Below are 27,745 nucleotides of genomic sequence, written 5' to 3'. Positions count from 1 at the left end.
AAAAGAGAGCCACCGTCACAGGATAAAGTACACATTCCTTAAATATACAAGCACGCATGCACCATCTCCAGTCACAGTACAATCTGCTAGATGCCTAATAAGCATACTGGCAGCCATTCAGAACTGTACCTGAGGTAGTTGTGCGATTTGAGCCCTCATTTCGCCTACCATGTGTCTCGTATATGAGGCTGTTAACGGTGCCTACTACATGTTCCTTTATAATATGTGCGCGCGCGCACCAACGGAGAAGAAAGTATCTACTTTGGGAAAGCTAGCGAAAAAGAAGGCAGTAAGATGAAAACAGCTTGAGGAACTTTTAAAGCCAATGAAAGACGGGGGGAGGCGTCAATCTTAACACTGATGCTCATAACGTGACCGGAGACGCTGCACGTGTGTGTGTAAATTAAGGAATGTGTGCTATGTCCTATAACAGCGGCAGCTTTCCCCCGCTTGGTGTGCTTCACCGCAAAACACGGCTCTACTGCGGCGCAGCTAACTCTAAAGACAAATGTTACTAAGTGAATCAAGGGCGTGTTTGAGCATTTTTTGGGCCATATGTTTATTTTGACCAGTTTCATCAACTCCATCAGCATCGTCTTAAGGCAAGTCGACTGTGCATGTAACCTCATGGCGGCGCGTCAGCGCTTGTCAATTTTTCACCCAGCTTACCTCTGAAATACCAGCAAACTTTTCACAGCGGTTTAGAACCACTGTCATACGGCCTTGGATGTTAGGCCTGACTAGTGCTGCTTCACCAGGATTCAGCGGCCAAAGTTAGTTTGGTACTGAGACTATCGATGCAGATCTATTTGTAGTTGCCGTATGGCTCTAGGAAAACTGAGCCGAGAAATCACCTCACCAACAAAAGTGAGTGTGAGGGGCTATCTCATTGACATCAACTTTCTTAACAGCCACCACTTTTCTTACATTTAGCGCATGGATCAGGTCCAAAAACTTGAGTGGTATGGTGTCCAAAACATCAGTCGCTGTAGTACACTGGTTGAACAGAGAAGGTGGCTGTTCAATTAACCGAGCAAGTCTGAAAAACCAGTCAGCGTCTGTAAATGACTGTTCTTCTTAGGCTTGTGTTGTCTACAAGCAGTGACAATGGCAATGCATCTTGCTCAGCGATACCGAAACTGCCCAGCGTACATGTCTTCAGATCTATATTAGTTCTTCACGAATATTTCAAAAATATCAGATATTTGCACAAGCCTATTTGCAACTCTTTGCTGTGCATACATGTGCGTTCGTCAACTTCACTGCCCTCTGCAACTATGTACTCCCTGCACTACAGATGTCTGTACGACAAGCTGTCTTTATCCCCGTACTGGCACAGACGCAAACATTAGTACAAATAGTGCACTGACATTTTGTCACGCATGCTGTGAAGTAGCAATTCACCAATGTCAATCAGTTTTTTTTTATGTGAATTCGATGAGGCACTAGATTAAGCACCCAACCTGCTCCCACCAACATTACCAAGTGCAAAATTTGTTAGCCACCTATGTTAATAACCAAATTTCTTAGAGCGAATAGCTTTTCTTGGCCTCTTCTGCCCATTTTTGTGGTTGGTCATTGGTAGGACTCGGCAAGGAAATCGTTTGTCTGACTGTTCGTTCACGCTATTCACTTACATTGACAATAGTCATCTATGGTTTGTGCATAATTTTTGGATTTTGGGCATGATGCATTTTTGCATGGGCTTCACAGTGATGTTCAATATACAGTCTTGCACAGCTTGAACAATAACAAGACAACTTCTAAGCATACTGAACATTTGTTCAAGGTTAGTTTTTACTGTGTTACTAACGTCATCAGAGAAAAAAAAATTGTGACCAGTGGGACAATTTCGGCATCCGATGCGCATACCAGACAGAGTAAGACTTCACAGTTTAGAACTCGTGAACTTCAATCACGTATGGCTCAGGAGCGTAGAAACATTGTGAAAATATTTATTTGTATCATTTTTCCTTCTCCAAACATGGGACCTTAAGCATGAGGGAAGAGGATATTACACAGTGTACATTATACAGCAATAAAGTGCACAGTTATATCGGCACTCCAACTAGTATGGTTTCAAAGAAAGAAACAACGACTCAAAGGGAAGCACAGACTGACATGCCTCCCCAGAAAGCACACAGTCCTTGCATTCGTGGGACTCCATACACTCACAATGCCTGTTTCAGGATATATGAAGCGTCGCACACACATGGCTTTTTCTTCTGCAACACATGAGGCATAGCACTTCCGTAGTTTGACAACATATCACTGAATGAAGAAATAAATAAGCCATCTTATATATCAAACAGAATTGAGGGCATCAGTTTTTCTTTTACTCTAAAGGTAAGCCTAACAGACCTTGTGTCCTACAAATGGCATGTTTTGTTTTGAAAGAGAATGAATACAACAAATTACCTGCGGTGAAAATGCATGGATCAGATGTGTGCATATATACACTGAAGCTTATTAGCAAAGCAACTATCATACACGGGCCCAAACATAAACAGTGATTCTGCCTTCTGCCTCACAATCCAACTGTCATCTCTTTGCGACTAAACAGCAATGGAGTGGAAAACACTTCATCATAATAACACTAGGATGTATACTGTACAAGGTTAAAGACCCCCCTAGAGTGACCTAGAATTGGAGAGTGCCCCGAACAAGCTTCCAAAAGTGAAGCCAAACGACCGTAACGCCATTGGGGGCGCTTCCCACGCTAAAGACCGTGGTTTGAATCTCGGCAAAGGGTAGTGTCTTTCTCTTCTTTTTAATACTTCATGTGTTGACGTTTATATTATTTATACTGCTGCTTAATACTTGCTTCCGTTGCTATGTAATGCAAGAAAGAGTGAACCATAACATGGAGGAATAACAGCAAAATTAAATTTTTTAACATCGAGCGCTAATTTTTGCAGTGCCACCTCAAGGGAATGAACAAAACTATCCCGACCAAAGCGTGGCCTCCGAGACCTGTACGCATACACAGGCCTGCCGACGCTGGCTCGACAGTCTTCACTTGCTTCGCTGGCTGTGTTTTCCGAAGCCATCGACGCAAAAGGGAAACAGGCTGTAGTAGCCAACGTTCGGTGACCGCGAAACGGCGCAGTTCAAATACTACATATGCTGCGTCAACGCACGTACTCATACCCTGAATGCATCCCAAGAGAGAAGTCTCCCATCGCTGATGGTATGCAAGAAGCATGCACTCCGGTAAATATTTTGAAAAGTCAAAGTATTATGCCAATAAAGAAGACTGTTCAAGAAGGGTAGTCTTCGCTGTTAACTAATTAAACCTACCTCTATGCACAAATCTCATTTGCATGCACTTAGCTCATGCACACCATTATGTCCACTGTTTTGTTTATAATTAGCAAGAATGAAAGCACAGGCAAAATACCACTTCTTTAGCGCTATTGCGTCGATGGCTTCAGAAAACACAGCCAGCAAAGCCTGTCGAGCCAGCCTCGGCAGGCTTGTGTATATGTACAGGTCTCGGAGGCCATGCTTTGGTTGGGATAGGTTTGTTCATTCCCATGAGGTGGCGTTGCAAAAATTATTGTTCGATATTAAAAAATTTAATTTTTTTGTTATTCCTCCATGTTATAGTTCACTCTTTCTTGCATTACATGGCAACGGAAGCAAGTATTAAGCAGCAGTATAAAGAATTTAAACATCAACGCATGAAGTATTAAAAAAAAGATAAAAACATTACCACTAGCCGAGATTCAAAACCCGGTCTTTTGCGTGGGAGGCAGACATTCTACCTCCGCACCGCGCCGCGTGAGTGCTACTGATCGTAGTGCCCGCAACAGCGTTACGGTTTTTTGGCTTCACTTTGAATGCTTTGAAAGAGCGGCCGTTCCAGACACACTCCATGTTCCAGTACACTCTAACCCCCCCAATGGACTTGCGAAATGGAGCTCCTAATTACAGTCAATGATGCCTTGCAAGAATGCCAAATGAACAAAAAAAAAAGATGAGGGCAGGAGGAGGCAATTAGAATGAGCGAGTACCATACACATAAAGAATGACATGTGTGGAGCATCCAGTGAATCCAGTGATATTCAGTGGTGTCTGGTTAAAGAGTGCGTTTGGTTCTTAACCATAGGTCTCCCATGATTACAAAGTCTGCATATACAAGGACCCTCTGTGAGTGGCCACATGCCTGTCAAAAGCTCAAATACGATGTCAACCAAAGGCACTCCTGAGATCAAAGGCAGGTAACTGCATTTCCTGTCAAAGCTCAAAAAAAAAAAAAAAGGTACCAGAGTCAAAGATGTTTTTTAAATAATAATAATAAAGAAAAAGGTTGCTGTTTGGATCAGCTTGCCAAAATCAACACTGTGCATTTGATAAAAAGGGTCTACATGAGACGGCACTCACTCAGTGACATCATCCTTGTCTCTTTTCTATTCAATACCTTGTACATATTGCAGGAGGTGCATGTATACTTTCATTGCTGAGAGAGAGAGAGAAAGAGAGAGGGGGAAGAACTGCTGAGTGCATGAGAAAACAATCCTACAGAGATGCTCAGGGCACTTTTTCTTTTCATCAAAGTGGTACGACACCATAAAAACTGCAATGACTTTTGCTGCCTGCCAGAAAAGAAAAAAAAAGAGGAGAAAGGAAGATTAGTGTCTTTATGCACCAAACGTGTCATCTGTGGCGTCCTCCTTTCTTTTGATGCAACACACAGCACACTGAGCCTCGTCCAAAACGCACTGCCATCCACTGTCATTCATACCACCTTTCAAGACACTGACCATTCTCACTTCACAAAAAAAAAAAAGAACCTTTTGCGAACTTCACCAAGTGGAGCCAGCTTTCCTTTTTTCTCTTTTCTTTTTCAGTCTTCCACTTCCCGGATTTTTCGCACACGCTTCCACTCCCCTGTGGTGTAGTTCATCTGAAAGTGTGTCTCTACGATGGCCTGCTTCACGGTGCCATTGGGCTGGACAATTTCTTCCTTGTTCTCACTCAGCCGGATGGTGATCAGGTTTCCAAGCTCAGGGCAAGGATTGGCTGCAAAAAAAAAAGGCATTTGTAGTGTAAATGATGCTGTCTCATACATGGACACACACGTTGCACAAAACGCTAGACTCCAAAGCACAAAGACAAATAACCTCTTCTTTCCCAAGTTACAAATCCATTGTAAGCAGTGGAACTACCTGAAGCAAGCACTCAAGTGTAGACTGTCTTTTCTGACAGAAGTGCGAAAATAAACTAAAATCAACTGTAACTGAAGAAGCACGGGTATCGATGTTATAGTTTTCATTTCTTTTGCTATTTTGCTAGTCTAGGTATTAAATAAAGATGCAGTTTTCCAACTTCCACACCCACATGTTTAAAACTAATTTAAATTTCAAAAGTTTACAAAGCACGGGTCCCACGAAAAAGTAGACATTCTGTGTAGTTTGTGAAAGCAGCCATTAAAACCACACAACACTGCGTTGCATGCATTTACTGGCCTAAACTGGAACCATACATCAGGCTGTGTGCAAAGGTTGCAGAAATATTCAGCTTTTTCCCACACGTTGCGCCCCATAAGCACATGCAGCACTGCTTATTCTGACAAGCCTAATGGCACCAGACAAAACAGTGTAGAGCTCCCTTTTCTATTCTTTTAAGTATTCAATTTATCTTGCATTATTATACAGTAAAAGCTCGTTAAACTGTACCCACTTAAACAGTAGTTTCGTTTTAAACGTAGTAAAGTCAAATCCCCGACTCAGCGGCCATTGAACATAATGTGTTTTGTATCCGCATAAACCGTACCAGCTTATTGCGTACGTGTCAGTTAACACGTACTGTTTCCACTTTTTGTCGCGCAAACACGGCGGTGCATCGTCTCCATCAGGCGGCCCAGCAGAACAACAAACCTCAGAGATCGGAACAACGGCCTCCAAACACGCTGTGCGTTTGCGCGTGAAGCCACATCGTCAACATCATTTCGGCGCTGTGCCACAGAGCATTGTGGTGTCGTGCAAGCGAGGACTCGCATCATGCCGAAGCTCGGATAAAAGAGATGCCGGATGCTCAGTACAGAAGAAAAATTAGACATCATCCGTGCTATCAAACGTGACACCAAGAAGTCGGTGCTGGCACGCGACAGGGATCTGCTGTTGACTACTGTGTATGGCATTTGGAATGCAAGGAAGTTGCTTGGCAGCGCTGCTGCGACCGCGAAGAGATGTCGGCTACGAGGTTCGACTTTTCGCCATCATTGCCTCTGTTGTTGCCGAAGTGTCGACTAGCGACAGTGATGAGGACAGCACGTAAAGCGACAGCACGAGCGATTCAGGCCCGACAGTGGCAGAAGCTGCACGTTATGTCGGCCTGATGAATGCAATCGTCGTGACGAGAACAGCACCCTGGAATGAAAAAGGCGCCCCTAGACTTCTGCAGCACTACCGTGCGCGTGCACGGAGAATACATATCGCCTATAAGGAATCTGCCATGCGAGTGTTTGCCGAGAAGAGAGGACTGGCTGAAAAGCTGACACACTGCTTCAGGAAGTTTGAGGCTGCTGTTGTCGTGCTAGGCGGCCATGGCATCAGACGAAAATGGCACTTTTGTAGCGCGAAGTGAATAACTACTGCACTTTTCTTTTTTCCCCTTTCATCCCACTCTCTCTGAGTTCTGTGTTCCGTTTTCGACAGGTAAGTGGGCGATCTCATGCTATTTCGGTTAAACAGTACTACCATTTAGTACAAATGTTTTCCGGGCTACGGCCAACTACGGTTTAACGAGGTTTCACTGTACAGTTTGCAGCTGTTACAACGAACCTGCATACAACATACTTTCAGATATCACAGACGATTCTTATCCTTTGGTTTGGTCTGCCTATACTATCAACGCAACAAAGCCAGCTTCTAATGAACCAGGCTATCATGAACTATCATATACAACGGACAAATTTTTGGGCAAGTTTTGTCTATATGGCATAAATACAATGTACTTAGCTGCGGTGATGCATGTGTGAAGCAGTGCACTAATGAAACTATCACCTGCGAAATCACTCAGGGAGTTTGTGAAAATGTACTTTTTTTTATGGAACGAACACAAGTTTCCCACAGCTGCGAAATCACTCAGGGAGTTTGTGAAAATGTACTTTTTCTTATGGAACGAACACACTAGCCACAAGTTTCCCACAGCTGCTTGGCATGCAACGCCCAATGCAGGAAATTTTTGGGTCGATGATGCAAGCAGCTCACCACCGCCCACTGTTATTGTCTCAGTGACAAGCAAGTGCCAAGGGTGCCACTAGGACTAACCAGCTTAGCTTCAAATCCATGGCATATGATGTTTCAACAACAACCAGCGACGATCAGAAAACGCATTGTTCTGATAATATCTTTTTTTGTCATCGCAACAATTTACGAAAGACTGCTATTCACGGCGTCCAGCATTTCACTGCGTCTCGTACAGTGGGCAATAGAACACTGGACATTTGTTGATGGGGGTTAACTGTGTTTATTAAGCATAGGCTGCACCACACAGGAATGGGTGTGGTTACGTGGAGATACAGAGAGTAGTGTTTATAGAGATGGGGTAGCCGAACAGCAGGAGAGGAGCGGGAGGGCCAGATGCAGCTTGATACTACGTCTGCTCCAAGTTCGCAGAGAACGTGGGTTGACGCGGCGGAGGGAGCGGAGGATTAAAAGAAGGCGCATGTACAGTGTATAACACCATACCAGACATACCGCATGTCACCATCGAGAGATGGTGGCGCCATCTCTTAATACATCTAGTGCAAAGCATGAGATGCAGTCGAGCTGTTTTACATGCAGTTTTACATGCGTTTTACATGCTCATTTGCGCTACAGGATCGAAATTAGACATCCTTTATCGCAAAAAGGCAAAGTTAAGACAGTTTGTTCTATGGACCACTCTTTTGTATGACTAACATTAGTCAAGGTTTGTCTCACCGGTGGCGGCGACGTGCTCGAGCCAATTAGCATGGTGCTGCACTGGCTAGCTGGCTCCCCGCTGTTGTGCCAGTTGTTAATTTGGCCGATGTGCAAATATACATGTGCTCTAGTACAAGGAAACCAACATTGTTAATCTTGCCGTTGTGAGAGTGTATATATGCTCTAGTGTGCGAAAATTGCCATTTGTTGGCGACCAGCATTTGGAAAACGGCAGGCAGCAAGGCCCCGTGCCCGTTTACTGCTTAATTAAACCTGTTTATCGGTTATTTATTTATTTATACATTTATTTATTCTAATTCTGATGTTCTCACTGTTGTTGCAGTGGCCTTTAGATTAAACAGCTGTGTATGCAATGTTCCACTATTTCACATCATGCCAGGGCCCTCATTTTGACAGAACGAATTTTGGGTATATAATGGACTTTTTTCGCAGAATCATTACAGGCCGTTGTAAGAAGTGTCGACTGTATTCCCTAGAAACAGAATTCAGTGGCTATTTCATTGTCAACTGCCATTAAACAAAAATCTCACTACGTACATGAGAATGAAATCACCCACCTCTGGAACCAGCCATGAAACCCAGGATGAGCGCCTTCTCAGAACGTGACACCTTGTTGGAGTTCTTGAACATTTCCTGTGCCTCAGATACTTGGTCCAACTAATTTACAGAAATGAAAAATGAAGAACAAGGAAAAATGGGGAAATGTCAATGCTGAGAACACGAAGGTTACCTTGCAGAGTACAGTATATTGGCAAGCCACATATCGGGATTATCACATATCTGACAGAGGAGATAACACAAAATCAAGCAAACATCATCATAAACTAAGTGTCCGCATCCCTTTCTTTCCCCCTTGTGCAGCAATCACATCTTAAAGTGCAAAGTGAATGCAAATAATAAAAAATAAGATAGGTGTATTCGCTGCACATGCGGGAATCGGCGATAAGCAAGGCTTTCTATGATGTTTACTGAAATGTCTTTACTTCAATGTACCTCAATGCTCCTCGCTCAAGCATGCCGTAGTCCCATTTTGTTGCCTCTGCTTCTTTCTCCCCACTCGGTTGATTTTGATGTGGCTTCTTCACTTCTCTGTAGCAGACTCTCTCTTAATTTTCTGTTGCTGACTTCATCACATCTTGCCTTTTCTTCTGCTTGTCTATTAGGCACATACCCATTCTGGGAGATTGGCAAAGAATGCTTACATACATGTTCCTGTGCAACATTCCCAGTTGCGAATACCCATCGGCCCATATGTTATCTATTTGGGCACGTAACCAGTGGCTTAAGTCTATTTGTACACATACCCAGTAAAACATGCTCAGTGGCCAAAGTTGTTGCATAATCAGCAATACAGCAAGCCAGCACCCGCAAAGTGGCAAAAGGAGGTGAAGAAAGCTTTACTTTAACCTTTTAACCTCCCAATCCAGAGCTGTACCCGTCATGGGAGGTTGTACCACTATTGCCAATGATGAGTCGCACTTGTTCAGCCCGATGTGCTGCTCGCACAGCCAACGACAAGTTATGGTCGCCATCGATGGAAGATTGCCTTCAAGAGAAGCTTTTCTTTATTTTTTTTTAAATTCTAAGCGGAAACCAATCATGCAACATATTTTCCAAACCAGAATGACATAGAAAATATCATGACTACATTAAAGAAATTGAGAAATTTGGTACGTTTCTCTGGAATTAATTTGGGGGTTAAAATTTCAAGGCTGATTGAACTCGAGAGTTTTCAAGTATGAATATTCTCAGCTCAAAGGTGAGAGAGATTAGCTGAAGCAGAAGACCGCCAATCGTATCATAACCGTCTAGCCTTTTCCACTTATGCCTCTCGACTTGTGGCGGCTTCTTTTGCATGAGTGCAGCTTCTTCACATGTAGGCAACTGAAGTTGTTTTTGCGCTGAGTTGACGCAGGCCTATTCACAGCACTTGCAATGCCAAGAGGCCACTATGCCAACAAAAGAAAGAGCACAAATGGCAATTTGAACGGCACAAATTATACCTGTGTTCATGGGTCATCATCTTTCCGACATTGCATGCAAGTGAGCAGGTAAGTATACCAATGAAGCGTCTGAGATTTCATTTATCGTTATTGACTCTGCGGAGAAGGTGGTGGTACCTTGAAGAAGTCCAAATAATTGGTCGGTGATTTATATGCAAATGAATGATTATGGAGGGGGCAGAAATAGGGAATCTATCATGCATAAAGGTGTTCGTAAAGTATAGCTCACAAAGGTTGTTCCTACTCAAACGCAGAACAAACAAAACTATACTGTATGTTGCAATTTACAAGATAGTAATTTCAATACCCATAGAAGGTTGTTTTGTACAACTGCTGCTGGCATTCAACCTTCAGTGCGTCTCATCCATCCCGTTTTTGCAATTTCAGCTTGGCCTTCCGTTCCGCTCGCTGCCTGTGGACCCACATAAAGTCGCTTCTCGTAGATTCAACAATCACAAGCTTAGCACAAGCATGAAAATGTCATGCAACCAGTGCACCAGCTGCATATGCGTTTGCAGGGTTGGTGGAGTTGGGTGCTTCACGCAAACTTGCCGTGGATTTCCTCTTCAGAACTCTGCTCCAGCAGCAAACATCATCGAACCCGAGAGTGAGGTGGCGGCTGCACTTTACCGTCAGCACAAACAGTGGCTGACACATGCTGTCCATGCTTTAATCTGCCACGTGGATTGGCCTTAAAGGGAAGCTGAAAGGTTTTCCGGAAAAAATGAGTGAAGAGCACTACGCCGTGGTTTTCAACCCTCTGAATTCGAATATCGCATCGAAATTGAGTGAAAGAAAGCGCAAACATATTTTATTTCGACAAAAAGTGCAGCAGCAGACATGCCCAGCTCGCGCGCCTTGTTTCCGCCTGTGATTGGTCGGGGGGCCTCCTGACGTCAACAATGGTTCGGCTTGCAGACGACGAGTGAACGCAACAGCCATCGCCTCTCTTGCAGCGCTGTCGCTGTCGCATGCAAGATCACTTGTAAGGGGTTTATACTTGTACATACTACACGTACGTACATACTTGTACATACTACACGTACGTACATACTTGTACATACTACATGTACAAGCCGATTGCGAAGAGCCGGCCTCTACAAGAAGCAAAAAATGCTGGTGCTAGCACTGCTTTCCACGCGAACGAAGGCGAAGTGTTAGTATCTCCTTGTGTTGGAAATGTTCTTTGGCGAGTATGTTCTTTGCTAAGCTGCATTCAGCGTTCCAGTGAGTACGTTTCCGGGCAAACAACTGTAGTGTTATGTTCCTGCATGCCTCCTCGTAGAACGAAAGCGGTGATGCAATCTTCAGCATTTGTGCGCTGCCCCAAAGCTGTCGGCAATCTACACAGACGGTTTAAATGTGGGAAAAGTTTACCAGCTGTTGTAGCACGTGTAGTATAGAACCTTCATCAGCGCACCATCCGCACGCTACTCGTAACCGGCGAATTCCGTCGGCTATGTGAAATTGTCGGTTTCTTATGTGTGCGAGAGAAGGGGGAGTGCAGAGTCTTGGCGTGAGCAGGCTTTCCAACGCATGCAAACTTTCAGCTTGCACTGCGTTATGGTAGCTGCATGCAGGCTATTTCACAACACTTGTGCGACTAGAAAATTTGCAGCACTTGGCGATGAAACCTGCGTCAAGGGTGGGCGATAAACATGCACCTTCCGTTCAGCGTGCTAACAATTTTTTTTTAGGAAAACCCAAAGCACGCATAATTGATAAACTCCGGTAATAATCGTCACGGAAGTGGTTAGAGCACAACACTTGTTTTTGAGCGCTTGAAGTTGTTTCGCTTCACAGCAGCCTCCCACTTAGCTGAAAGTTACTTGTCTTGCGGGAACTAATGGAACATCGGAACATCGTCGCGGCCGCTGGTGTTCGTGCAAGCATAGGCTGCACAGAACGCCAGCATGATCGGCCTACAAGTTCAATTGATGCTGCGCACGTCAACTACCACTCCTATATACACACAAATAAAGGAATGTAGGGTCGAGCGAAGCAGATTAGGACTGCACGCATGCAGAAATAAGCCCGGTCAGGCACGGTCGCAGAGACTGCGAAGGAGCGGAACACCAGTGTTGACGTCACTAAGCCGCGGTTTCCGGTCTCCGCTCACATCGTCAGCGTCAGCAGCAGCGCGCGGCGCTCGACGGGGGGCGGAGCTACAACCCAATTTTAACTGATGATTGCGTCGCTCCTAAGTGAAAAATCCCCCCCAAACTTTTACCTTCGTGGTTTATAAAGTTCCCGCATCTGTATATGAACGTCTTATTGAATTCGACAGACTCTTCAGCTTCTCTTTAAAGGGGTCCTAAAACACCCCTAGGGCTTGGTGAAAGAACTAAGTTCGCAAATAGCATGACGTGTGGAGCTCACAAGCGGACCACAAAGTCACTTTTTTCTCAAACACTCTTTTTTATACAAAAGCCTGCTCCTTACTCTTTCCTGCATGCTTTATTTCATAATATAGCAGATTCCCATATGCTGCTGCTATTGGCCAATGGGTGACATCAATCAAGAAGGGTGTTTGGATCAGTGCGCTTCTTCCTACTGTTGCTGTGCAAATTTATTGAGGCAGTTTAATAAACAGGCTGAAGTAAGCACAAATCCGGTTTCAAATTTGAATTATAATTACATACTTCTGCAATAGGCTGACCATCGTCTGCTCACACTCGGCCACGGCCGCCTGCGTAGGAATTAAATGAAGCAATCGGTGCCATAGCCATCGGATCTTGCTAATTTCGACTAGTTTTTAACACTCAACAAGCCTCGAACCACGTGACACTTCAGGTCAGACCACATGCATGCTTGCCAGCATGCACTCCCTTCTGGCCACTCCTGGTTAAACGCCTTGGCAGACTTTGCCTCGCATTGAGCTGTTGATAGAGCTTCAAAATGCACAAGTTGGATGCGGCTACTATCCGTCCGTCAGGCTGGTGCAGGACAAAGTCAGTCCGCACTACATAGCACAGCCAGACTGGAGTATATAAGAGCGAGTGGACACTCAAGCCCTGTTGTCCGCAAAGCAAAGACTGCACAAATACACTACAGTTGCGTGTAGCTGCAGTCTGCTATGTAATGTAAATAGCACAGCCACCACGGGGTGCCGCGACGATTGCAATGGCTAAGCGCACCGAAGCTCACTGAGGAAAACTGCATTTGGCCCAAAATCGGAAGTAGCAGCGCGCCACTGTCACGTTTAGTAGGTGGAGCGTTGTGGGGCTGCCTCGCTCCGCTGTAGCCTTCACAATGCAAGTCATTGAAGAAGGAGCAGAAGCACCACAAATGGGATCATACGCAACCTTTTACTGCCAATAGCTCTGCTTCTGCTGAACGAATTGAAGTGCCTTTTGTAGCAAACCATTTCTAAAATAGTCTATTTTAACTTCAAGTGCATTTCTCAACTTGAATAAAAAGTGATTCAGGGCCCCTTTTAGGAGCAAATGACAGAGAAACCCAGAGAAGCCACCTACCATAATACAGAAAGATATCTTGGTTTTTTGGAGAAAAACTGGAAAACAAAGCTTCCCAAGCAATGGAACATTGGCACGCAATATAGATGTGAGCAACAGTCCGGGGATGTCATAATTCTTTTCTTCTTTTTTCACCGCAGCCTAGGCATGCAGGTTGAAATAATGTGGTATAGCCTACTTGTGCCTGTTTGACCAATGTAATGCAATGGGATAGTTTCACACTGCACAACTGTGCTAGAAGAAATTAAGATTTGCTGCTTGATGCCATGGTCTCTAGACTGGTGCTCTTGACGGTACAGTGTGATCTACTTTTTAAGCTCAATACCTATTTAGTATTAAAGTCAACATGACAAACACGTCAACTTCGGAATGAAAAAGCACTTTATCTGAAAGCTTAGATAGACACACGATTGACAAACAGTATTTTTCAGGTCTTTACATAAGAACTGTGCTGTAATCGGTGCTGGTGTAGCTTTTTTGCTGTTTTCTTTTACTGGAGTAGCCCATACTGCACATGTTAATTCTTAGGTACCAAAGTCACAGACAGCTGGCAACATTCTTTTTGTTCAGTAAGAATAGACTCCCAAACATATGCAGCAGCTGGTTTGTAAATCTGATTCTCTCCGTAAATCGGTCTGCAAAATCCGATTCCAACCACAATGGGGGCATGCGGCCACTCACCGAGAGGGAGAGCCCAACGCGCTGCTGTGGCTGGGTGGTGACCACAACTGCCGTCTGCTGCGACACCACGGGCTGCACCTTCTGCACCGCGATGTGCTGCACGGCCGCAGTGGTGGTGGCGCTGTTCAGGGCACCCAGTTCCCCTATGGTGGCCGTGGTGCGGCGCACCACTGCATTGGGCGGTGCTGCAACCGTCACCACGGTGCTCGTTGTTGGGGCCACCACAGTTGCTGCCGCCGACGCCATGCTGCACAACGGTTAGTTAAAAGAGCAGATGTTCACATATATATATATATACCTGGAAATTAAATCTAACCTACGAAATCAAAAAATGCAAGAAAAAAAAAGTAAACAAGTGACGAACACTACACCATATCATTAATTTGAACAATGTTAACTTTTATTCGACCTTTATCACCCTGAATACTTCCTGCATGCTACTATAAAAAAAGCGACGATAAATAACTACAACTGCCCTAAATAATAAAGCGTGTAAAGGATAACTGTAACCATGTAAGGCATCATTAAACTGCTGCCACCACACTCATTGTAGCAATGAGCACAGTGGCACAGAGAAGGGTGCTAAGCAACCTCTGTCTAAGGTGCCTCGACGCTAGCATCGCCGTTTATGGAGAGACAGGAAATGCTGTAGTGGAATACAGCATCAGAGATGTCCTCCAAGATCATCAGTGCAGAGGGGGCACGAGCAGGCATAAAGCAGCCATAAAGCAGGCATTACGCAACACTGACAATCTTAGAGGCCATGTATTAGGCCACCTATGCAACCGCTTTGTTGGCAGCATGACGCATTAAATTTCTTTTCCCTGCGTGGCTGATACGGTGGCGTAACAAACGTACTAAGACTGTGATAACAATGCAAATTTGGGTCACCTACACCATTTTGTTTTTATGTGCCTATACCAATGGGTGTCTTTGCATGAGAAGTGCAATTTCCAGGAGGTGTTTTCCTCAGCTGTACAACTGCACAATACACTTGAACTTCGTAATAACGAGAAGGGATCTAACGAAATAATGGGTATAACGATGTAAATGCAATTCGCCAAAGAATCTCCATAGAGATACATGTATTCAAAACCTTATTTTAACGAAGTACAATTGTTTTTCCAATGGCCATAACAAACTAGATTCGTCTCTGAAACCAAAAATACCAGCCACTGCACACCGAGCATATCGCTTTCTGCCGGGTTCTGCATTCGTATGGTGTGGCAGTTAAAATTTCCAGTGTCGAATACGCCATCACCGCCACACACAAGCAGCACTTATTGCTTATCACACCTCTCTCTCACTGCGGCACATGGCTGGGGAAACTAGGCGCGCCCTCTGAGATTGCTATCTCAAAGGCCCCACCTAGCTGCACTGTGCCATATATCGATGACGCTTGCACACAGCGTGCTAAAAACCAGTGCCTGCACTTCTCTCCACCACTGCAGTGTGTCGCACTGTGCTGATGCAGCCAAGCATGACCTCCAAGATTGCGTGAAACTGGCACGCACCGACCAAGCTAAGCCGGCGCGCTCACACAGCAGAGCCACAGGACCACAAAAAACACCAGATAAGATAGTTTCGTGTTCAAGGGCTGAATGCGTCCACGAATATGTCTGCGTTTCTGACGCTGTTACAAGCGCTGTCGGCCGTATACTTCGACGGATTTGCGAAATCTTGTGAAAGTGAAACTACCTCCGAAAGTCCAATACCCCCGCAGCTGCGTACATAGTCGGTACACTGCGATGTGTGTCACGTGATGCTCGAACACGACGGGCTTCGTTCGCATCACAGCGTGCTGGCTGTTCTCTTAGACTACATCACTGTCTCGCTAGTTCCACGACAATATGAGCAAGCCAAATGGAACGCAAAATTGAAAGACCATCACACTGAAACATAAGGACGTTATCGTAATGACTGTCGTGTCAGGTGCTAAAAGTTGCGTGTTGCACATGCCAGAGTCTTTTACTGTTGCTCTATCAAATTTTCATCTCATACATAGCGGTTCGGCAGGCCACGTAGCTGTAGTCTTCTTTGCATATTCAAAGTAGTGCGTACCACTGGACATACACTGCAGTAAAGGGCAATAGTTGGTATAACGAACGGATATAATTAAGTAATTTCGGCTTCCACTTCAGCTTCATTTAACGAGGTTCGGGTGCATGGTCACATTTGTACATTGCACGGCTAATCCGGGAAGCTTGGCAGGTACGCACCACTTCATGTTATTTGAGGCTGCATAATACTTTCCCTTCATACTTTTGTAGGGCAGCTTTATTAGCTTCCTTGGAAATCCGAGCCCCAACGTTCCACATAACTCTTTTAGAAAAGTGTGAATGTTTTCAAGCATAGCTGCATGGAGGCTTCTAAGGTCTATCGAATGTCTCATGTTTACAGGAAAAAGGAGTGTGCTGCAGGGGTGTGCTGCAGGGGCGGGGCACAGCTATTGGCATGCATGATGTGGCTGTGAAAGTATAAGTGCCGATAAGAAAGCGAAACAAGCTGCTGAAAAAACGCAAAAGTGAGAAGATAGACATGTGTGCTGGGAAAAAGAATTGGAGAACCAGAAAGGGACCCCAGCACTTTAGTCAGTCAGCTTTGTGGATGCCTCCTTCAGACATCTCTTTGCGCTCCAAACATTCGGATTTATAGGCTCTGGTTCAAGAACATAAAGGACACATACCGTATTTACCTGCATCGCGATCACACTTCTCTTTTTTTTAGAAAAGCAGCTGAAATTTGGGGGTGCGATTGTCACACGAGGTAAAATTCTTGGTGAAATAATGTGTGGCACCAAGAATCGAATTTGCTTTGGTAATTTTAGTACAAAACTGCAATCACTGACCAACCCTTTGGATGCCCGATTCTTCAGACATGCTCAATTATTCAGAAATCCCAGTGGCACCGCAATGTTGTCCTTAGAACCAACGTATGGCGAATTTCAGGTGCCACACAGTATGTTGCTCAATCTTTTAGAATGATCTGGGTGAAGTAGGTCACAAACGTGGAAGCTACAAACCAATTTGCCACCATTCTGGCTGTCGCACATGGCTTCACTCTCATTGCTGAGGCAATTCCTCAGCTTCCAGAGTGTAGTACAGCCAATGTGAAGAGCTTTTCATCGATTCAATACCAAAGAGCAATTTCAGTCACCAACTCCAACAAAGTAGCACTGGTTAGGCCTAGTCAGTGGAGGGTGGCAGGCAGGAAGCCATTGCATGAATCTTGCACCATATACTAAATCGAAGATGAAGCATGAAGTCATGAGTATGAGTTGGTCTGATGGCAGCACGTGTGAAGCGGATTCGTGGGTGATCAGCCGGCAGCCACTGCGAACGCCTACCTAGTTTATGTATGTGCTTAAATGGATGAAACAGCACAAGCTCACACGTGGGCACAATACAGATAAAGTTCCAAAACTGACTTTGTGCAGCACAGATAGGATGGAAGCAGACAAGATTGGAGTAGCTCTGGGAGCAGCAAATTGGTACTCTGGAGCACGTTTGAAGCAGGAATTTCCCGTTTTGGAGCAGCTTAGTAAAGGTCAACATGAGTGAAATGCAGGCAGACTAGAAAAGGCGTTCTTTATTTGACTTTGTAGAACACTATTAAGTAACTGCAAAACAGTTCTGCAGAAGCTCGCAAGGTGGAGGAAAGTTTATGAATGGGAAAAATTGTACTTCATCTGACCATAGCATGAAGCGACAATGGAAACCCATATGGGTTTCTCTGAAACCATGCATAAGTTGCGTATCGAATTTGCCAACTAAATGTGGCCAAAAAGCAATAACTCCGGAATTTATACGACAAAAACATTTTAATTTCCTCTCGACACCTTACAATGCGCCGCCAAAAACACCCACACTCCAAAGATGCTCACGCTGAAACAGGTTGCTTAGGCTTGGATTCCAGGGCTAAACACAAGCCAAAGCATGACTATGGCCTATAGCCTATGTGGCTGGCACTGAAGACGCACATCTTGGTGTACATGGCAATTTCATTCAAAATTAGTTTGGGCGCAAGTTGTTACAGCTGAACTGTTTGGCACAAGATGGCGCAATCAGCATAGCGTTTCCATCCCTGCACAGCTTAAATTGAAGAGTACTTCAGGAGGACAGCCTGCTGGGCTAATTGGCCTTGTATTATAACTATGGTGGCTTAGCACAAAGGATAAACAAGCACAAAAACAATGAGACAGACATTGACGGGTGCTTATTGGTGAGTGAAGAAGGATGTTGCACACATGAACATCGCACATGTCTTGCAATTGTTCGTGTATGTTTCATTGTTTTCATGTCCGTTTATCATTTGCGTTAAACTACCATAGTTAAACTGACAGCATTGCAGAGTCAAGATCGCGTGCGTGACATCTGCGCTTTACGATGATGCACAGTGCATATCAGCCTGTGCAACAAGCAAATGCAAACTGCACCCATAGACTCAACCATCCCAAAATTTCAAGTAGTGTTTATATAAGTGAATCGCAACACAAAGGAAAAGCCTGTAAACAAGTTTTTTACCGTGCTGATGTTGTAAAAAAAAACAACGAAATATATTTTGCCACTGAAGTTTGTCTTTCAGACTGCTAGATTGTTTGGAGCAGTCATCTGGGTCCAAAAAATTGATTGGCAACAGTTTTTGGTTACATGCTTCAAGTTAAAAAAAGGAGAGAATGGCGTCAGAGGGGGAGGATCACCGATTGAAAGCTGACTGTGCGACTTAATGCTTCCTTCTTGTGTTTTCTTTCTTTTTCTTGTTTTTTTATTCTTTCTTTTTCTCCCCCTCCATGCACACAACACCCTGCAGTTTGTGGTGCAATCAGTACGAGAGAAAAATAAAAACATTTTTGATGACAAAACTGGGGAGTGCAATCATCATGCAAGAAACAGAGTAACAAGTTGCACGATAATGAGCACATCTGTACATTTCAGACAGCTCCGCTGTAAATGCAGTTTATTTTGGTGACTTTTTCATTTGCAAGTGTACTTTCATTAACACTTAGTGTCATATTTTCAGTGGTGTAATCTGCACCAAAAATTTACGAAATTGAAGTGAAAACTAGAGCTATAAATTGCTTCAATGTTTACCTTCATGTGCGGCTTTATGACCAATTGAGCTACAGTGCCATTAACCACACCTTAAGGCAAACTTCATTGCTGTGAAACTCCACCTAGAAGTGAAACTTGTGAAAAACCATCTGCTTTGTGTAGAAGCCGTGTCAGTGAAAGCAGTGTTAACTGAACATAAAAGTGATGCTTCTAGAGTTTTTGTTTGTTCCAGCAATCGTGATGGGCCCTTACCACAATGCTTAGTTTACTTGTATGGGTTACATGCACAGATGCTTTTCTTCTTACCAAGATTTTTATTTAAGGGCATAAGTATGCAGGAGAAGATTACAGAAGCAAAGATACCATAAACTACTACTAAGGATGTCAAAGCATCTCTTACAATGTCAAGCAGTCTGCAGTTCACATATCGGGACTAAGCATACACGTACAGAAAAAAATTTCAGCCACCACATATGCAAGATGTAAATCTACAACTGTGTGTGCTCCCAGTAATGTAGGCTTCGGCAGGTACAGTCGACGACCGATAATTCGGACTCCACAGTGAACATAAATAAGTCCGAACTATCGAACGTCTGAAAAAAACAAATGTATCCAAAAAAAGATTATTTTGTTTACGTTTATTCTATTTTTGTATTATTTTATTTACGAAGGCCTTTATGCAATGAAAAAGTGGCCGATTCATTGCTGCACACACTTCCGCTTATGTGCAACCAAGTCCACCTGTATTTCTGCCAGTTTTGTGTTGTCTCTGTATGTCGATGCAAGGACTGCAAAGGCTCAAGTCAGATTCGCATGTGAAGGCTCTGGAGCACACAGACCATCTACATCATCCGAGTTGCAGAGAGTCGCAGTTTGAAGGTGGAACAACTTGCTCAATTGTTTCGTCATCGTTCAGTTCAACACACAACGACACTGCGCTGTCAGCGTCTGCAAAGTCTTCAAATGTAACTGCAGCAGGAATTGGCACACCGTAGCCTAGCAGGTCATTAATGATGTCGGCATTTGAGCTCGTTGTGGTAGGCGGCAGTTCAGGTTCTTCAGTTGTGGAGTCTAACTGGGAGGGCACCGTTGGTGCTATTTGACGTGGACTGCCGATAACATTATGAGAAATACTTTTTGGAGCCAGCAGAGCACTGTCTCGAACGCATACTAAACAAACAAATAAGCACATAATGGCAAGACACTCACTCTGGAAGGCATATTCAACAAACAAGAGCTGGCCATGCACGGTGGTGCCGGAATGGATGTGATGATCGCAACATTGATGCAACCTCACAATTCAGGCAAACACCTCCGAGATTGCATTTAGAGTTAAATCACTGGGCCTCTTCGATTTTCGGAGTTCTGGCAGCCCGCTGGCAGCCAGTTAGTTCCAGTCCTGATAGGAAGTCACGTGGGCTGGGATCCCAAGACAACCCGAACCTACCCAAAGTTTGCAAAATTGAGCACCGGGACAGCTGGCCGAATGCAAACATGCTACCAGCATGGCAGCGCCCGGCGAGGCCGGCCACGCTCAGCGTATTCAGCCCATTTATGCGTTGTCAGCTTGAAAATATATAGTTGCATTCAGGGATAAGATCACTTTTGCGTGATTTCGCGTGTCTCGGCACAGGACGCACATTGGGCCAACATCACCTTGTGCAGCACAACAGATGGCCTCCGACGCATCCGGTGACAAGACGCGAAATCGTGCATAAGTGATTGTATCCTTGAAAGTTGAAAGCAATAGCTCGAGGGTCCCTGCTTGCAGCGATTGCGTCACCCACCGGCGACATTGATGAGTTGGCATTGTGTCATTACTTCACAAGACATGAAAAAGCACGATGTCGGGTACGTCTTATACGCATAAAACTTCATACCGCCCTGCTTGGGCTTCGATTTCAGAAAGTTTGTCGTGGCTGATGGTGCTTCTTTGACCTTAAGGAGCTGGAGACGGGGCTGGCGCATGCAAATGCTCGCCGCCTGTGACCAGCGAAAAGTTTCACACGAAAAACAACATTGGTTGCGATCATGAGAGCGATAAGCCAATGTACGTGTGTCTAATGTATGTGTGCCTATTACTCAACCAGTGCATTCTTACATCAACAGCCTGCAGTTCAGACACATATCGGTTTCGAGCTGCCACCAAAGCATACGACGAAGACATGGAGTGAATACGGGCTAGCTGCAATGCCTTCGCTAACTGCAGAAAAAGGAGATATCTCCGCATACATATGCGAGATATGTGAAAAGGAACACCACCAGAGAAAGATGAACCGAAAATGTACCGCAATATGTGTTAATGAGTGCCTACAACTTGCGTGAAACACGATGCAGATAACATGCACGCATGAGAGCGCGGCGCACTGATCACCGCCACGAAGAAGCCTTGGGGACACACACACATACACACACAAAAGCTTCAAACGGTTCACCCCTGCTCATATCAGACCGCTTCGCAATGCGGAACAGTGCATTAGCACCCAAAAAGATGCTAGAAGTAAGGAAATTCAAAGATGACCGTAAACAGTTGGCTGAGCGAGATAAATTTAAGTCCTCAAGCAGCCACGTTGCAATCCGTGAAGTCCCCGCAAAGATAGTGGAGAGCACCCATCGCCTCTTTTAGTAGTCTGCTAGCCAGAGAACTTCCAGAGAGCAGCCAGACCAAAATCGTCCTGGCAGGTTTTAGCAGCCTGTGGGTAACCAGAACCGTCCAGCCCGAGCAAAACGAACGCCTGGTGGAAGTGCGTGGCGCGGTGGGCGGAGCAACCCGAGAAAAACGAAGACGCTCTGGCTGGCTCTGGCAGACCGCGGGTAGCCAGAAATGGCAAATCGAAGAAGCCCCCTGAGGCGCAGTGCTGCGACCAAGGCAAGGCCTCGGGGATTACCATTTATCATGTAATCTCTGAAGCCATACTAGATGGCTCGTCAAGGTTGCCAGAGGAGATAATGAAGGCAGAGTCGGCGTGTGCTGCAGCCACAGACGGAGTCCGCATAATCGAATGTAGAGCTGGCGGCTGTCCGATATATGAGTCGTCTTTACACATTAAGTCTAAGGGGCACTGGCGGTGCTGCAAAGCTGTCCGAATTACCAAGCATGACCGAATAACCGGTGTCCAATTTATAGGTCAACGACTGTATTCAACCTTTTTTATTTATTTACACAAGCCTGCATTACAAAGAGCACACATCATTGCACACTTACATGTTTGCGTGGAGGAGGAGGAGACACAGCAAAAACAAACAAGAAATGAAAAAAAAAGGAAAAGTGGCGGCAGCATAATGAGGCTGCACCGGGGGTGCCTAGGCAACGGAGAAGACTTTGCTTGGCCACTTAGCAGCCGTGCGCTCCACATTGAGTGCGTGCGCATTGTTGCTCCTTGGCGCTTCAGTTTGTGTGCGCCTATCACGATGAGTGTCGTGAAGTGCAGATATCATGCCTGTGACCTTGAATGCTGTCAGTTTAAGCAGTGTTCAGCAACTTTAGTTCAGAGCTGTTAGGCTTAATCTCCGCTGCAAGCTTACGCTGTTTGTACCAGTGCTCGCACACTCAAACTTGGTAGGTGTTTGCCAGTAGTTGCCACTGCCTATTACCTGCCCAAGAAACCCAACTCCGCTTCATATGCCTCATCTCTATGCAATCGTCTACGGGTCCAAACACACATGAGAGGTGAGCTTCTCGCAATGGCATGCCGCATGGCACACCCGCTGGCTAGGCCTAACCAGCGCACCACATCGGTAGTCCACGGCCAAAGTACCAGTTTGGTACCAAGTCAACAAAATGTGTCACAGTTGCTGTATAAAACTTGAAAAGTGGAGCAACAACCCTGACAATGAAAATGAGGGCACGGGTATCACGGACAACACTTCAGCGGTAGCAACTTGGTTTGCAGTTGCCATATTTATGACATTGAACGCAAGCAAATCAGTCCGAGAAATTGAACGAAACACTGTATGGCATCCGAAATTTAGATCTTACGCTAGTTCTGTAGAGTTGGTGCCGGTGCTGCGGGGAATTTCGAATAATCGAGCAGGTCTGAAAATTTAGTCAGCAGCTTACATTTCTCTGTATCAGTTCTCACTTTCTTTTTTCTGTGTTACAGTTAAGCCTGGATGTCAGGAACCTATATGTAACAAATTCCTGGATTTCATGAACTTTTTTCAATCCATAACGCCATCTCCATAGAAGACCATGTATTTATGACCTCCATTTAACAAAGGCACCGTGGTGATTGACCTTGATATAAAGAATTTGCGGCCCTGATGATTTATTATCTTGAGCCGTAACCGTAACTGAAAATTTGTATGCACAGTGCATATGTTTTGTAATTTTAAAGACTATAATATAATGGGCGGGCTGCAAGAAAAATGCATACGACCACAGCGAGTGAGTATGTGTCACAATGATGATACGAGAGACTCTAGAACCGCTAACGCTGTACAGCGGCAAGCAGAGCAGCCTCCTCACATAGCCTTTCAGATTGTGAGCCAGCGCCATTACTGCACCGGGCGGCCGGGCTGGCGGACCATCTCAAAGGCCATGACCTGAAGCTTTTGCTCATGAAATTGTGACATCAGTTTGGCGCTCATCTACGTTAGGCTTATTCCTATCTCAGCGTGCCGATGGGCATGCTCTCATTGTTGGCGGTGTTGGTTCGCTGTGAGCATGAGTTCCGTGATTAGAAAAGACAAAGTTTTATCTCTTGAAAGCATATCTGCAATCGTGAATGTGGTTTCCACAGGCGAGAAGGATGTCGCTGCCTGGTTCAACATCCCAGCCAGCTCCCCATTGACAATTTTGATTTCGAGAGAAGGTATCCACAACGTAGTGGAGTAGGGCACCAATTGCAGGGAATAAAAAGGCTAAAGACATCTACGTATGCTAATGTTGACAAGACTGTTTTATGTGGTTTCTGGACGCACATGCTGCTTATACAGTGGAATTTCAATAGCCGGGAATCGTTTAAGTGGAACTGCCACTAAAACAGAACATCACCCTCATGGTTGGCTGGTTGGTTTTGTATTCATGTAATGCTCTCTGCAATGTCTCTCTTTAAATGGCACTCCTGATAAACAGAACTGATTTCCCTGGTGGTCCCTTGAGGTTCCGTTTAAAGAGAGTCCACTGTAAGTGACACAACCCTACAGCAGTGACGGTTTGACAGAGGCAGATGCACTATTTGAGTTGCCTACTGCAAGGAAGGTTATGGATGCATTGGACGTCTTGCGTCGTCATGTCGGCTCACAGGACAATAAGGCAGCTTTGGATGATTTAATTTCATTGGAGCGTCACGTAACGTCATTCCTTGTGCGAAAACAGCAAGAAAGATTGCACAGATTTTCCTGTTAAATAAATGTTTCAGAAGTGAGTCAACTAGGATTGGCATCCGCTGCATTTTGTTTTTGCATGATCTATGCTAGTTTTTATTCAAGAACTGTGTGTAGCAAAAACCTTTATCTAACACAAAATTGTGAAATGTTTTCAATTTCGTTATATCAATGTTTAATTGTACTTTGTTTTCTTGTTGCGAAGACTGCAGGTGCTCAAACATTAACCTTCCTATATTCACAAATTGAAACATGCAAACATCCCAATCACATGCTTCAATTCTCAGATATGTGCCAATGCTTCGTCTACGAGTTCTGCATGTGTGCAGCCTTCAAAAAATGTTGTTATACAAGTGATGTGGCTTCACTACCATCATCATCAGACTATTTTTTACGTCCACTGCATTATATTTATTTTTATACTATCATTTATACAATACTGAAAGCAAGCAAATGGGCCTATAATTTTTCAATTCTTTAACGCCTCCCTTCTTATGGATTAGTATAATGCTGGCATTCTTCCAGCTCTCTGGTACACTTCAAGTCACGAGGCATTGCATATAAAGGGCCGCAAGCTTTTCGAGTATAATATCTTCTCCATCTTTAATTTAATAAACTGTTATTTCATCTTCTCCTACCAGTACCGTTTATAGTGTAAATATATGTGATTCCGGCGAATTACGCTATTAGCCATATACGCTGTGCTAGAGGTACAAACCCTGTGCTCGCATCCACACTTGTGCTGGGCGGCATGGCCTCGTGTGGTTGTGCTGGTGCAGCGGTGCCCTGCTCCAGTGTAGCCCCTGGCTTGGTTGTGGTCCCAACTTGGCTTCCAGTGCCCCCTGAAGCTGTTAAGAGATAGAGAACAGCGGGTTAGAAAAATTGCATAATAAAAAGCTCATGGACGACAATGTCACAAGACAAATGTTTAGGAGAGTAGCATGACTTCAGAGTAAAGTCCATGCGGACTTTATTAGTGTTACCCAAAACGTCTCGCATAGTAGCATTGGCAGTTTAAGAAGCACACTTCCAATCAGTATACAATTGCCGGCAAATTTTCTTGAGCTTGGACATGGCAACAAAAATGTCCAAATTATCAGGCAGTCTGAAAAACTGAATTTCAATGGTAAAATAAATTTTGTTGTCTTTTGACAAAAGCAGCACAGCAGGAAGTTTGTTCACCAAATTTTGCTGTGTGTTGTGCTTCATAGATACTAGACAGTTTATGTCTAGCGTACGCAACTTATAGCGTACGCTATACACTATGGTATAGCATACGCTAAGCAGCGAACGTTTGTTACAGTTTTAGTTGCCCTGCAAGATGTTCGAATCTCAGAGGCCATATGTCGTCGCTGCGGCTATCTCCTGACACGAGCGATAGGTGGCACCGACATCGGGAATGTTTCTTTCGTTAGGCTTCGACTCGTTCGAAATGAGAAACGATCTCGAAAACTATGCAAGGTTATCTACAATACTCTGTCGTCAAAGCGGCCTGAGACTAAGCGAAAGTCATTTACACAGTCATTTGTTACAAATGATGTGAATTTTACAAAAAGAACACCAAATTCAATTCGAAGCGGACAGGTGGGACTGCTGCCATGTTTTCCAGAAAACTATGCAAGCAACGCGATGACGCTAGCACCAAATCTGAGAAATAGCGTGTGTATGCAATACACTATCGGTTGTTTAGCGTTCTGCGCATGCGCAGTAACCACCCACTATATTTTAGCGTAGGCAATGGTATTGGGGGCGAGCTCCACCACTGGAACAGATGGCGCTACCGTCGGCATGACGTGGCATGAGGGATCACGTGGACACAGCGGCTGCGTCGGCTGCTTCAGAAGTGCCGAAGCGAGCTGAAAACTAAAGTTTAAAGTCCCACCTGTGCCACGGTTCTGATTAAGTGGTCAGGCTTTACCACCTTGGGTGTCTGCTTGACATTTAAAAGTACTATAATAGATAGTGGCTGCCTTTGGAGGCGTGCAGCATGGTAGGCTACGGCTCGGTGCCGCAGTGCCGGATGTATGCAACGGAGCCCGGCGTCAGCCTTATTCACACGTGGCTGCAGGGCAAGGAGCTGTGTCAAGCTTCGCTGGCAAAACTTAGAACCGGCAGACAGCCATTGGCTACAACTCAGGTATGCAGCAAGCACAGATGCAAGGAATATTGTTACTACAGTGCCGGGACTGCGATGTTCGGTGAGTAGCAGAAAACGCACACTGATACGTTCACCCGCACTCACTGCTCGGCTAGTGTCACGACGGTTTGGTCTATGAATTTGTTTATGCTGGACACTGGCAAGTTTACAGAAAAGAAAAGGAAGTGGTAAGAAGCACATTAAACAAAGGCATGGCATATGGTCATGTTTGTGTTATGAATTAACGCACTGAATTACGAAAAAGAAGCAGCGCGAAATCGCCCACTGAGTGTATACAGTGTGACGCAACTTTAGAAATAATATTGAAACGTCCAAGAATTTAGAAGAAAAAAAATATTGAATCGTCGCGACAGCACATCACAGTCGCCGTAAGCATCGAAGTCCCTTGTTAAAACGAAATTGTTTTTGAACAGCTCTGATAACGTCTACGCAAGAATGGTTGCTTGTGGACTGTCAAATGCTCATATTGTGCGGCCTAAAGTTTGCAGCACAGTGCGAAAATGCTCTCAGTGAAAGCAAAACATTGTGCGCGGACATGCATGCAGACCCGCAGTCAGTCGCCGCGAACCCATGCAATCGCTGCATGCATTGAGGCTTCATTCTGTTACGCGCCCTTGGTTATACAGACCACCCACTTTAAGAACATAGTTCACATAGTTTGTGCTCAGCGATTGTTGAACTTTCACGCAAGCCAGTTCGGCAGACTCCATCGCGGTGACCAAGCGCAGTGGCTTTCACTGTTCGTATTCAGTAAAGAGATGGCGTCTGTAAACGATTCTGTGCTTTCAGTTTGCCCAAGATTATTATTTCTGCAGTAATAAGGTTCCCTCGTTTTGAGAGTACTTACAGAAACGTGCAGGAGGGCTGCCGCACAGTGTTTTTATTAAGCGCCGTAAGCCAAACATATGAAGAGCACACCGCGCGATTCCTCATATTACGCAAGGGAGGCGCTTCCGATAGAAGGCGACTCTGTAAGTCCTCGCCCCCAATAGCGCATGTTAAACTAAAACTGTCTACTAGCTCAGACCTGCCAACCTTAGGAGTTGAAAAATAGTGTAGTCAAATCCAAAAACACTAAATATATATAGCGAAAAAACCAAAATTCTTTTAAAAG

At 44.8% G+C, this 27,745-nt stretch overlaps 1 protein-coding gene across 5 annotated transcripts in view; it reads right to left on the bottom strand.

Moving 5' to 3' along the window:
• Positions 1-1,939: 1,939 nt before the first annotated feature.
• The window catches only part of LOC139052451 (negative elongation factor A-like), a 54,277-nt gene continuing 28,471 nt past the window's right edge, over positions 1,940-27,745 (bottom strand). For all 5 annotated transcript variants that reach the window (XM_070529555.1, XM_070529556.1, XM_070529557.1 and 2 more), the window contains 4 exons: positions 25,192-25,321; positions 14,095-14,341; positions 8,492-8,591; positions 1,940-5,025 (listed from right to left, as the gene is read on the bottom strand). In XM_070529555.1, the coding sequence (XP_070385656.1) occupies positions 4,850-5,025; positions 8,492-8,591; positions 14,095-14,341; positions 25,192-25,321 (653 nt within the window). In that variant the 3' untranslated portion in view covers positions 1,940-4,849. The remainder of the gene's footprint in view (positions 5,026-8,491; positions 8,592-14,094; positions 14,342-25,191; positions 25,322-27,745) is intronic.

Source organism: Dermacentor albipictus, unplaced genomic scaffold (assembly GCF_038994185.2).
Source record: "Dermacentor albipictus isolate Rhodes 1998 colony unplaced genomic scaffold, USDA_Dalb.pri_finalv2 scaffold_23, whole genome shotgun sequence".
Lineage (NCBI taxonomy): Eukaryota > Metazoa > Arthropoda > Arachnida > Ixodida > Ixodidae > Dermacentor > Dermacentor albipictus.
Note: the sequence above shows the minus strand (reverse complement) of the source record. Positions and strands in the feature narration are given on the sequence as shown.